The sequence below is a fragment of the Canis lupus genome, chromosome 17 (assembly GCF_003254725.2).
Source record: "Canis lupus dingo isolate Sandy chromosome 17, ASM325472v2, whole genome shotgun sequence".
NCBI classification, from domain to species: Eukaryota; Metazoa; Chordata; class Mammalia; order Carnivora; family Canidae; genus Canis; species Canis lupus.
In genome coordinates, this window is record NC_064259.1 from 26,158,492 (window position 1) to 26,171,554 (window position 13,063).

Consider the following 13,063-nt stretch of genomic DNA (forward strand, 5'->3'; position numbering starts at 1 on the left):
CAAAACAAAACTGGACTGCTATGACTATGGGTTTTCTATTGCGTTCATATAATAAAATTGCGCACTCTGCTGCAGACGTTGTTTTAAATTCAAATGCTAGAGTACAGGATTTCACAGTTTTCCCCAAAGAGCCCAATGAACTCCAGGGACTATCCCCAGGACATCCTGCATCTTCCCTAATGTGATTTTGGGTCATTTCTCCCCAAATGAGTGAGTGATCCTTCCCTTTCAGATGGGAGGGGAAGGTCGGGGGGCCCAAGGAACTGAGCTTTTTTTGGTTTGTTTTTGTTTGTTCGTTTTTTTGGAATACTAAATGGCTCGGGGTTGTCACGGATCCTAAAGTCTGTATGCCTATCCCGGAGGCCTTTTCTCCAAAAGCAAGGCTGCTCTGGGGGTCAACTCTGGCCTGGGCTTTCCCGGTCCAGGCGGGCGCCCCCTGCTGCCCACCCTGCACTCCCGTCCGCGCCAAGCTAGGAGCGAGCCGGGTACCAGAGGCTGCAGCCCGAGACGCAGCCCCGCGGGGCTTTCAGCCTCAGGGGGAACCATCTAGACGCCCTGCGGTGGGCAGCTCGGCATCCGGAGCAGGCGCGGCTGGGGCCCGGTCTGGTATCTTAATCCAACACCTAGCGTCGTACCCGAACAAACACGGATAAGAAAAGGCCCTTCCAAACGGTATCGAGCGAAGCCCGTGGGGCTCCTGGGAGCGGAGGGCGGGCAGCGGCTCTCGCCGAGCCCTTTCCCTTGGTGCCTCCCGGGACGCGGGGCCGGGGGCCGGGGACCTGCGCCTCGCCGCCCCGCAGGGACCATCTATGTGGATGTGGAGGGTGGCGGCGCGTCCTCGGGCTCATCTCACGCTTTCCCCAATTAGGACTTACTGCCTGACGTCACGTCTGCCGGAGATTGGCTGTTCAGACCTGACCCTCGGCTCCACGGCGAGAGCAACTTTTTAAAGAGTTTGCAGCCGGGGCTGCCTCCGAGCGTCCCGCGCGCTCACGCCCGCCCTCGCCCGCCCTCGCCCGCCCTCGCCCGCTCTGCCCCGCGCCCCGCGCCCGCGACCTCACCTTGCACCGCCCGCTCCCCCGCCCCGCCCCGCCCCTCCCCTCCGCTCCCCACCCCCGCCCGCCCCCTCCTCCCCGCCGCTTTCGGCTGGGGTCTGGGGCCGCTCGGCCGCCCGCACCACTTCCTCTCCTGCGACCCGGGCCGCCTCGTCCCGCCTCCGCGCGCTCGGGCAGCCGCACCGGGCGAGCCGCACGGCCGGGGGCGGGCGCCGGGGGCGCCGCTCGGCCCGCGATGGCGGGGCCCTGGCTCAGGTGGGGGCTGCTGCTCTGGGCAGGGCTGCTCGCGTCGTCGGCCCACGGCCGGGTGCGGAGGATCACGTACGTGGTGCGCCCGGGCCCCGGGCTGGCGGCGGCCGCCTTGCCCCTCGGGCCCCCGCCCCCGCGCCCGCGCCCGCGCCCGCGGACCTTCAACGTCGCGCTCGACGCCAGGTACAGCCGCGCCTCCCCGGGGGCGCCCTCGGAGCGGACGCGCCGCACCAGCCCGCCCGGCGGCGCCGCCCTGCAGGGGCTCCGGCCGCCCCCGCCGCCGCCCCCGCCGCAGGAGCCGCCGCGCGAGCCGGCGCGGCCCGGGGCCCCCGGCGGGCAGCGCGCCCCCCGGCCCGGCGGTGCCCCGGCGGCCGCCCCGCGCGCCCAGCAGGGCCGGCAAGCCGTGCGCGCAGCAGCGCAGCCCGAGAGCCGGGGCGGCGGGGGCTCGCGGCCGCAGGGTCCGCAGAAGCCGCAGCTGCAGGGGTAAGCGCACCCCCGCCCCCGCGCGCAGCCCCCCGCGGGCTCGGGGCCCCTCGGAGCCGGGCGGCGGGCGCCCCCCTCCCCCCCTCCCCTCCCCGCGCCGCGCGGGCCGGGCCGGGCCGGGCCGGGAGCGCCGGGTGCGGGCCGCCGGGGGCCGCAGGACGAGCCCCAGCGCATTGTCTCTCCGCTGCGGGTAAACACAAAAGGCATTTCTGCCTGGGGCGTAACCTCCTGAGCGCGACCCCAGCCGCTCCTAGCAGATGGGCGGACGCATGAAGTCACTGCAGCTCACTCCCTCAGCATCAATTAAACTCTGCAACTCGGTCATAATTTTTTTTTTTTTTCCCTAGCTAGTGGGGGAGGAAAAAAAAAAAAAAGTTTTGGGAGGGCTGGCTGTAGCGATCAGCCCGTGGTCGGTGCCCTAGAACCTCTCAGCATCCCAGAGACGCTGGGCTGGAGCTTCCGTGCACCTGCGGGGGCTGCTTCCCCGGGGCGGGGGCCCGGGCCGGGGGCCGGGGGCCGGGGGCCGGGGGGCGTCTCCGCTTTGGCAGAAGTTTCGGTTGGGAAGCTCCTGTCGCTGGGCGCTCAGAAACATCCTTCCTGCCCTCCTCCCCATCCATCCCAGGTTGCGGGCAGGGGGGCGAATAACTTGTTTCGTTGCCTCTTTGGTTCTTTTCTTCATGGATGGTTCCAGGCACTGTGATCTCACCCGTTTGGACACTTCTGTCCCAAACTCTGATTCGGTTTAAACGGTGGGTGAGATAACGTGCAGAGGACACTAGGCTCCACCTGGGGCGCGTGGGTGGGGGGGGGGGTCGTTACGAAAATCACTTCTGTGGACCTGCTTCTTCCCTCCTGTGTAGCTCTAGGTTATGCAGGCGTTTTGGTTCTCCGGGCTTTCCCCCGTACCTGGTCTTTATCCTTCTACCCGGGCAGCTTCGGCTCGGGCATCCTCTGTATGGCTTGGCACTCTCTGGAAGCCAGAGGAATGTGGAAGCGGGAGCCTGGCTTTGCAGGGACCCTCAGAAATTGGGCTTTCTGGGACAGAAGGTTGCTACTGCTGGACTCAGAGGTCTTGCTTTGTTTTAGGGTTAATGTCTGTGGAGGCCAGTGCTGCCATGGCTGGAGTAAGGCCCCCGGCTCCCAGAGGTGCACCAAACGTAAGTTTCCATGTTCACTGTGGCCCTGCACGGTGGGCAATAGTGGGACTGTCCACATGGGGGAGGGGGGCTTCACGGGAGTCCCATGAAGGGGCTAATGCTGTCCTGGGGAAATTAATGTCTGCAATGCAGTGTACCCCGTTATCGACAGCCTTCATTACCAGCCGTGGAGGGTTGGGTCACAGTGATGATGGTATCAGGACAGCAATTTATTGTACAGAACCGTGCCATGCATTCAGGGGTTTCCCTGCCCCCAACCCAGTATGAGCCATTGTCACACCTGGAGAAACTTCCCATTGGAGAATGTACCCTATGCCAAACCAGTACAGTGAACTCAAACACAGATATTGACAAATGCAAAACCTTTAAGTTGATGGCGGGAGGGGAATGGGTAGTAGGTGGCCCTGTCCTGAAATAAAATATCAGCAGTTTTTAAAGCTTTCTGAACACAGCCACAAGAATCCTCCATCCTTGGGGCCTGATTATTTCCCAGGAGGTGAGCACTTCATGTTCTTCAAAACTTACAAGTGGGGTTTCCTTCAGTGCTTCTCCAATTCGTACACATCTTAGCAGCATTTTAGAAGAATGTGTTATTGGGACATAAAGGTTTGAGAACACCAGAAAACTTTTCCCCGATTATTGTAAAGTGAAGGATTTAGTTAAAACGTGTTTTGAGGCTCCTCTGGACAAGTTGACTTTGTCGCTAATTGGAAATTAAAAAAATCTTTCACTCAAAGTTCAGCATTCTTAGGTCTTCTTTGCGTGGAGCTTGAGCCATAAATATCGTGAATCAGAATCCAAAATTGAGGTGTTTATTGGTATTCAGCATACTAAGTCACACATTTAGCAATTTGTCTTGTATGTAGTTTGGGTTTTTAAATACTGATTTAATATTTTAAATATATTTAAAATATAGTTTGGATTTTAAAATAATGGCAAAAATTTCTAGTACAGTCATTCTGGTGAACTACTTGTTAAAAAAAAAAAAAAACCTTCACTCCTTGAAAGAAACAGGAGGGCTTTAGCATAGTGGCCTGGGTTTTGTAGAAAGGAGTGTCTGGATGGGTTATGATTTAACTGTGGTCAAGGAGTAATGGCAGATACGAATTCACTGTCAGCCTCCTGATTATGGAACTCAAACCACTAGATCAGAAATGCTTAGGGTTGTAGGCATTTAGACTGTCATAATTTTTCACTTCTTCTTAGATTATACTTGACAATAGTGGACCAGCATTTTCCTGAATTTATGATGAAATCAGGTCAAATTACACACCCTTTCCCCTTCAGTATCTCCTGCTCAAAACCTGCCATGCTGTAGTTTCCCTAGAACATGGAGCTAACCCACCCATAAAGGCACCATTGCAGTGGGATGCCGCTGTGTGAAGGCTGGAGATACAGAGCAGGGTGTTAGAGACAGTGGGTGGGTTCTCTTCTTTGATGCCTGTTAGAATGCATCAAGACTTGGAGACATTTACTTGGCAAATGGTGCAGTTGAGTGCCTTCTCTGAAAAAGGCTGTCTGAAGATTTGAGGATCCAAAGATGTTTCAGAAGACCCAAAGATGCCTTAGAAAGGAGAGCAGCTGGATCTTGAGGCACCACTTCATGGGTTCCTGCTTCTCCAGGCGAGGAAGTCAAGGGTATAGTGGTGCCTAGGTTTGACCAGGTTTGTCCTTTGGTGATCCAGAAAGAGAGAAGCTGCAGAAGGCTCTGGGGGAACAGGCACTTGCAGGGTCTCAGAGGAAGTTGCTACACTGATTTAGTCTCACAATACCTACAAGAAATATCTCTCGCCTTTGGTTCACGTTCTCTTTCTGATTCCTAGAAGTTAGCCCTTGGACAGCACAGGGTCTAAGCCATGCAACATCACTTGCTTTTTTGATGATTTTTAGCATTCAGAAAATTGGCCTTCCTCTGCTGCCCAATCTGACAAATTAATTCAGGCCCAAGTGGTAGAAACTTACAACCCAACTCCTTTCAGGCATAATTTTAAAAGTGATGCTGGGGTAGGCCAGTGCCCAACCTAAAGTAATATAGTTACTAGGTAGTCATGTTTCAATGGGAGACTTGTTTTGTATATGTGGGAGAGCCAGAGAGATGAAGGAGCGTCTGCTTTTGGATGGGATGACGGGGTTATAACTCATGCTGTGAAACTTGTGTCCACGGCCCAGCAGTGTGCTACTAGAAGAGCCCTTGGCCCTGAGTTCAGATCCCGGAGCCTTTGCTAGCTGTGTGGCCTTGAGGAATTCACTCAACCTTTCTGACCCTGTATCTTCTCATCCAGAAATGATTGTGATAAACCTCGCTCCCTTTGTTGGATCATTCCAGGTATCAAGATGAAAAAGAAAGGGTATAAAAAAGCCTTGATGAGACCAGAAAGATTCCTAGTTTATTATTGGATCAAGCCAAGCAAATCCCGACTCATTTCTTTATTACTTGGTTTTCTTTTCTTTCCTATGCGTGTCTCCCCAGCTGGTGTCATCATCGTCTTCTTTTTAAGTAATATTGATATGGATCGCTTTTTGTATTATAGCTTTGAAGTAGTTTAGGGTTGGGGGATGGGGTAATGGGGAGATGATGGTCAAGGGGTACAAAGTTTCATCACACAAGATGAGTAAGTTCTGGGGATCAAATGTACAGCAGTGTGACTATAGTTAACAATGTGAGGTTGTCTACTTGAAATTTGCTCAGAGAATAGATCTTAAAGTGTTCTACTCCCTAAACAATGTTAACTATATAAGGTGATAGGTATGTTAATTAGCTTGATTGTGGTGATTATTTCACAGTGTATGTGTATATCAAAACATCATATATCGTAAATATATACAATTTTTATTTGTCAATTATTCCTTAATAGAGATTATTGGGGTGGGGGGGAGAGGCAGAGAATAAATGAAAAGGCCAGTCACTCCCATGCTGTCCTGGCTTCGATTTCCAAGAAAAAAGAAAGCAGTTTGTTCTGAATGATTCATTTTAGTAGAACTTTAAAATGACTAAATATTAGACTATTTGTGTGTCTCTAGTTCTTTTTGGATAAAGCTTGCTGTTCAGAGGTAGAAATACTCTCCTAAAGTATATGTAAATTAAATTGAAAAAAATCCTGACACCGTTTTTGTGACGGTAACTGTGTCAGTAAGTACCAGTGAACTTTGGATTGTAAAAGAAATTGATTTTAAATTGGTGTCTCGGGATCCCTGGGTGGCGCAGCGGTTTGGCGCCTGCCTTTGGCCCAGGGCGCGATCCTGGAGACCCCGGATCGAATCCCACATCGGGCATCCCGGTGCATGGAGCCTGCTTATCCCTCTGCCTGTGTCTCTGCCTCTCTCTCTCTCTCTATCATAAATAAGTGAAAATTGAAAAAAAAAAAAAAAACTAAAAAAAAAAAAAAAAAGGAATTGGTGTCTCATTTCCTTATTTTGCTGAATTGAACAATTGCGCTTGGGTATGCTTTTTTATACTTAATACAAAACCTCGGAAGTTCCCTCCTTCCTAGTCATCATAAAATGTGAATGCGCATTTAAACGTACCACCCAGGGTGCCTCCTAATTGTCATTCTATTTTGAGGATAATTGAAAGGGGTTAGCTGAATAATTTCAGTTTATATAGGTCCTGTCCAATTGATGCAAAAAATGTTTCTGTGAGAGATGGGTCGTATTTATGTTGTTCCATTTGCTTACTTCAGTGAAGAAAAATAAGATGCTCTTGGAGCCAGACTCTGTTGTTTTTAGTGAAACTTAATTTAAATATTGTGCCACAGGCAAATGCTCTGAAGACTAAAGATTAAGGGAGCCTTGCATTGCAGATCAGATGGGAAACAGGCAGGCACAGACCCACACCGTGGCGGGGAATGTGTGTGTGTCTCCACAGAGGTGGTCTTAGGCGCTCCAGTCATCTAGTCTCTGTAGGGATGCCCAGTTGCATGCTAATGCTGCTCTACTAGACATCCTTTGTGTGTGGATCTCTAGAAGCTAAGAGGTTAGTGCGAGATATGTCATTTTAGCTATTAATACTGAGGGACTGTTGATGGCAATCATCTGTTTTGGGCAAAAGTGATGGCACCGCATTTTTTTCTCTTTCCAAAGACGAGACATTTATAGGAGAGTCTTTGTAGCTTTGAGACTTTGTCTTCCACTTGGGGCATTAAATCCCTAATGTGCCCCATTTGTGCCTTTCTTCATTTTTGCCTGTTTTTCCTCTGTCCATACTGAATCTGCGCCTTATTGGTTCTTCGCTCTGTGTCCACACTGCCCACCCCCTCTGCTGCCCCCGCCCCCCCCGCCCCTGTGGGGTAAGTGCAGCCTAGAGAGAGACACAGCCAGTGGGCTCAGCTTGAAAGAGGAGGCTGGATTGGGAGCAGATGACATAAAAGAGTAAAGGCGAGATGAGGGTGAGGCCAGGTTGGCAGAGTGAGGAGGACGGAAGAGGAGAGATGGCAGGTAAGAGTCCCGCGCGGGTGCCTGGCACATTGCAGGCTCTCCATAAATGCATGGATGGTTCTTTCATTTATTTAACGGATATCTGTTTAGCTTTTACCATGTGCCAGGTTCTATGAATAGAGGAGAAATGCAGCCAGCTGTAGGGAGTACAGGGTCTGTTTTTACTCACTTAACTCATGGCACATCAAATGACTTGTTCTCTCCTTAGCAAGAAACAGAAAAATCGATATTCCATTGCTTTTCCATTGGCATTCAGCCCACACTGCTTTGGAAAAAAAAAACAACCCCAAAACACTACCACCAAACGTAGAAATGTTCCGTAATTAGATGCAGAGGAGACAGCTACATATATACCCTTGGTGTTCACGGATGCAGTAGATGGCATCATCCAGGAGGGAGTGATGTGGCTGGAGTTCAGATGACCAAGAGGACTTTTCAGGCTGTCTCCCTTCCCTTTTGGCTAGCCAAGCTTGGGAGTCAGGCCCAGAATGATTACACATTTTTCGTATGCCTGCTATGGCCATTGACAGCTGCTTTGCCAATAGATCTGCAGTGAGGTTTACCATGGCAGCTGCTGGGAGCAGGGGTGGAAGGGTCGGCTGGAAAATCTTGTCATGTGGCACAGACAGCCTGGCAAAGGGAGAGGGACCTGGAGGTCAAGTTCACACTGGGTCAAATATGTGTTCTCAACACTAGTTAAAACAAACATTGAGAAACCATAAATTCTCTGTTGTGATAGTACTTAAACCTTCATTGTGCAGCCCTCCTCCGGCCCATGGCCTGGCCTGGACACACCGCCTGCTCCTGCCTGGCCTGGTTTATTGAAGTGCTTCTCTGCCCGGTGAACCCTTGGCCCTTAGGAAGCCTGACTTGTTGAAAGGACCTTTGGCAGCCTCGAGAGTTTGCTGTCTCTGACGCTGTTATTTGTTGTCTTGGATATTCCAAACATACTCAAACATGTTTGGGAGCTCGAACTGAATTTTCCTGAAATGCAGATTTTGTTTCCAAGTCCTTCCTAGTGATTAACAGGGGGAGTTGGAGTGCTGGGGCTGTGTCGCCACTCCAGTGCTGACCAGGATCGGAGCCTACGCGGAAGAGCTGCTGAGCGATGAGGACAACCTGCATAGTGCTTTCTTGCAGGCGGGGAGCATTTTCTTGATCTTCACACACTCTGCGGGTGGGAGAGGCAGGCATGATTTACTACGTGTTTTACAGGCCGGGGGTGAGGGGGCACTGCTTGGACACCCCCCCCCCCCCCCCCCAGATCTTGCGGTTCCTGATCCCTTGTTCTTTCTACGGGTCTGGGATGCCTGGACATCGGTGCTGTGACCCCTCCTGACAGCCTGCAGAGGGATTGGCTTGTACTGCCTCAAGTCACTTTGCTCGGGCTGCCATAACAAGGTATCATGAACTGGTGGCTTAGAACAACAGAACTTTCTTGTCACAGAGTTCTGGAGACTGGAATTCCAAAATCAAGTTGTGGATAGGGTTGGTTCCTTCAGGGGCTATGAGGGAAGGTCTGTTCCAGACCTCTCTCCTTGACTTCTAGAAGGCCTACTTCTCCCGGTGTCCCTTTATATCATGGTCCTTCTGTCTTTGTGTCAAATTCTCCCTTTTTGTCAGGGCACCCAGCCTCCCCTAATGACCTCATTTAAACTGGATTACCTCTGTAAAGACTCAGACTCCAAGTGGGGTCCAAATAAGGTCGTGTACTCAGGTACTGGGTCAAGACTCCAACACATTTTTTGGGTGGGAGGGTTGGGAGGATATACTCAACTCATAAAGTAAGGCTGAAGATGCTGGGCACATGGGCTTGAGAGGGGGGCTTCTCAAGAGTTGGGCCACCCCTACCTAGGGACTTGGGGTATCCTTAGCAATGACCCAAAGATGCAAGGATGGGTGGGCAGAAGTGGAGTTGGGCCTCTCCCATGCATCTGTGACTGTGGATCTCTCTAGTCTTCTTAATGCAGGAGCTCTGGCTGTGCCAGGGAGTGGGAGAGGTAAGGAACTGGCCACTGTTGATTTTGTTTATGACTGGCCATTCTATGTGGTCTTTTTTAAAAGATTCTAGATCTGGGTGCCTGGATGGCACAGTGGTTAAGTGTCCTACTCTTGATTCTGGCTCAAGTCATGGTCTCAGGGTGCTTAGATCAAGCCCGTGTTGGGTTCCATGCTCAGTGTGGAGTCTGCTTGAGATTCTGTCTCTTTCTCCCTCTGCCTCTCCTGCTCTTTCAAATAAATAAATAGATTTTTGTTTTGTTTTTTAAAGATTCTATTTATTCATGAGAGACACAGAAGACAGAGACACAGACAGAGGGAGAAGCAGGCTCCATGCAGGGAGCCCGACGTGGGACTCGATCCTGGAACTCTGGGATTATGCTCTGAACTGAAGGCAGATGCTCAACTGCTGAGCCACCCAGGGATCCCAATAAATAGATCTTTAAAAAAACGTTAGTGAAAAAAATTCAAGATTGATGGCTCCTAAATGTCAATGTGCAACTCATCCCAAGAGGAATTTGTTAAACTGCTTTATTGAATCAACATCTCTTGGGTTTTTAACAAGCACCGCAAATGATGCTGATGAAGGAAGTCCAGATTTTGAGAAGCAGTTGTCCAGAAGGAACCCTCTTCTGGGCATTATTTGTGATTCTTTGTGTAGGACTTTAAAGACCAAGCCCAGCACTTAACAATTTAGAAATTTCTCAAGGCAAAAGCCCTCTGAATATTGGTTTAGGTCAATTTTGAATAGTACATACAGAGTCTGCTGCATATGGGGTTATTTCATCCAGTTTTTTTCATTAGTTAGTTGGAAGTTTGATAAATATATATACATTGTTATAAGAGTTGGAAATATGCAAACTTGTAAATAGTAGGTATACTTAAAGTGTTTCTAAAAAAGGTTTAAAACACATTGGAACTCATTGGGTGTTTTTTCCCCAATTGAAATTGAAAATATTCAATTTTTAATTATAAAATATTTTAAATACATAAAAACATAGAAAATGCATCCAGTAGCTACTCATCAGGGTCATATTTTTAAAGACTCCATGATGTGATATTTAAACACAATGATTTATAGATAAGGAAGAGACTATGGTCTTATCTTGTTCTAAATGCATGTTTTACTAATGTTTCCTATCTTGTTAGTAGAGAGAAAAAAGTATATGAAAGTAACACAAATTAGGTGTTTCGGTACTTATGGAAAAACACATCAGAGCTGAAAGTATTTGTATATGCTCATGTGTACCAATTAATTTGCTTTACTTATTAAGGATTGAACATTTCATGTAGGCACAGTGCCTTGGTAGCCAGGAATCTGTGCGCCTAACACAGTGTGGCTGCAAGAAGGAAATGCTGCCTGTTACTGGTCTCCCCTGTGCCTTTCTTGCCTTCCTCTTCTTTCTCCCCTTAGTGGCTCTATATTTTCTTGTCCTAAGCTAGAAGGCAGTGTAGGTCAGTGGTTAGAAGTTCAGTCTTTGGGGGCACCTGGATGGCTCAGTCGGATGAGCATCTGACTCTTGATTTTGGCTCAGGTCATGATCTCAGGGTCATGGGATTGAGCCCATGTTGGGTTCCACACTGAGTGGGGAGCCTGCTAAAATTCTCGCTCTCCCTCTCCCTTTGCTTCTTTCCCCCATCCCTCTCTTAAAAAAAAAAAAAGTTCATTCTTTGGAGGATACAGGGCTCCTGTCTGGATGTTAACACCTCCTCACTGTGAGACTGGGGAGATGAGGGGGGGACGGCTAGGTTACAGATACAATAATGGTCTGACTCACCATTCAGAAGCTTGTTGGGGAACCACATGAAGTAATATATAAAAAGTGCATGCAGAACAGGACTCCTGTCCAACCGTATTCAAGTTCTCAGGGGCTTCCATTCTGCTTAGGCCTGCCCCCTCCTGAGCGCCCCAGCCTTTTACACACCCCTGTCTCTGTTTTTCAGGTTCCCTGGTGAACACCATGGCTCCCTCCTCCCCTCTCCCAGAGCACTGTGATTTCACTCTTTCTTGACTTTGGGTGTAGGTGGACCTGGCGTGGGAGAGGCATCTCTCTCCCCATCCGTGTGGAGCAGGATTTACTCTGTGTTGTGTTAAGCACCCAGGCTCCCTTCTTTGCCACAGTACAGATGCTAGCCGAATTGAATAGAGATGAACTGAACCAGCATCTCTGATGTTGTGTTGAAAATACTGTCCTCTAAATGCTATCTAGAGAATTCTCCTTCCTTTCTTTGTGTACTCTCACCTTTTTAGCAATCCTTTCCATTTGGTGTTCTTTCCCCTCGTGCTTATCCTTGCCCTACAGACACTGCTTATTATGACAGCTTTTCAAGGGCACACCACCTTATTCTGTTTCCTTCAGCTTTCTTTCTGAAGGCTGCCCTGGCATGGCCCAAACTTTAAGACAACTTTTCCTTTCTCCCTGCCAATTTTAGAATCTTTCTGTTCAACATCATCTGATAGAGATTTGGGACCAAGTAAAATGAATGTTGTATGATTTTCCCTGTAATCTTAGATCCCTGAATACTGCTCTTGGCCAGCTTCTCTATTCCCTGTGGCTCTTTCACTGCACCGCATTTGAGTAATATTGTTGGCACAGACGTAAGTAAACAGTTTGCGAAATGTCGTGTTTTGTAAATTAGGAGATGGATGGGCTGGTTTTTGAATACGCACTGTTGGTTCTGCTGGACCGGAGGAAAAGATGAGTTTGGTTGGTGGGTGGGAAGATGAATTTGACGAAGGTGTTGCTCATCTGGAATTGACGTGGTCCACTTTACTGAACTAATGGGATCCGTTCTTCATAGGGGAGAAATAGATGCTGGCTGTATTTTGGTGATGAATTAAGAGAGAACCTTTACAGAGGAGATAGTTGTGCAGAGGTGAGAACAGCTAGTACAAAGGCCCTGGTAGGGAATATATCTGGCCCAGTGTAGGGACCTAGAAGTGGGTTTGCTGGGTTGTCACAGTGAGGGCCAGAGTGATCTGGAGCTAGATCTGGATCCCTATTAGGTCTTGTAGGCTGCGTAAGGCCATAAATAACACAGGGGACTTGTAAATGCAAGTGGATTTTACTGTTAAGAAATAAAACACAAGACAGGATCTGATTTTTTTACAGCACTTCTTTGAAGGTATGGACAAAGAATGCTTTAAATTGAAAGCTCATTTTTTTTTTACTGATGCTATTTTTTTTAATTGATGACAAAAACTGCATATAGAACAGTGAAGTACCCAAAGCCAGCAACACAAATTATTATCATAGCCTGACCACCTGCATTGTGCCCAGATCACCAGACTGGCCCTATGCTAATGGCAGCCTCAGGCCTCTGCTGAGCTCTGACAGACAAAAGGTGACACTTTCACCAGAGCCACTGGCCAACATTTAGGATGAAAGTTTGAGGGTTTAAAAAAAAAAATAAAGTCTCTGGTCACTGCTATGTTAAAAGGAAATTAGTGGGGATCTGCATATGGTTCTAAATAAAAAATAAGATGTTATATCCTTTAAGAACAAAAGCTAAGAATCCCAATCTAGCCACCATGGAAAATTCAGAGAGCAGTTAGGATGTGTTAGATGCAGAATATAAAATTTTTGGAATACACTTGAATGCTGTTCTGAGGTTTTCTACATTACAGGACTCCCCCACCCATCTAAATTTCACAAATTGTGAGGCAAACCTGAGGTCGGTGCAAAG

At 49.1% G+C, this 13,063-nt stretch overlaps 1 protein-coding gene and 1 long non-coding RNA gene across 11 annotated transcripts in view; both read left to right on the forward strand.

The window, feature by feature from the left end:
• Positions 1-1,177: 1,177 nt before the first annotated feature.
• Positions 1,178-13,063, forward strand: part of LTBP1 (latent transforming growth factor beta binding protein 1) — a 391,779-nt gene continuing 379,893 nt past the window's right edge. For 2 of the 10 annotated variants that reach the window (XM_025454208.3, XM_049095987.1), the window contains exons 1-2: positions 1,181-1,787; positions 2,874-2,944. In XM_025454208.3, the coding sequence (XP_025309993.1) occupies positions 1,291-1,787; positions 2,874-2,944 (568 nt within the window). In that variant the 5' untranslated portion in view covers positions 1,181-1,290. Of the gene's footprint in view, positions 1,788-2,351; positions 2,537-2,873; positions 2,945-13,063 lie in introns of those variants that run through there. The other 8 variants (XM_049095990.1, XM_049095989.1, XM_025454210.3 and 5 more) reach the window with 7 other exon arrangements.
• On the forward strand, positions 5,489-12,791 carry LOC125752829 (uncharacterized). Its single transcript, XR_007403246.1, has 2 exons — positions 5,489-8,779; positions 9,648-12,791. It is a non-coding gene; the product is annotated as an uncharacterized LOC125752829 (long non-coding RNA).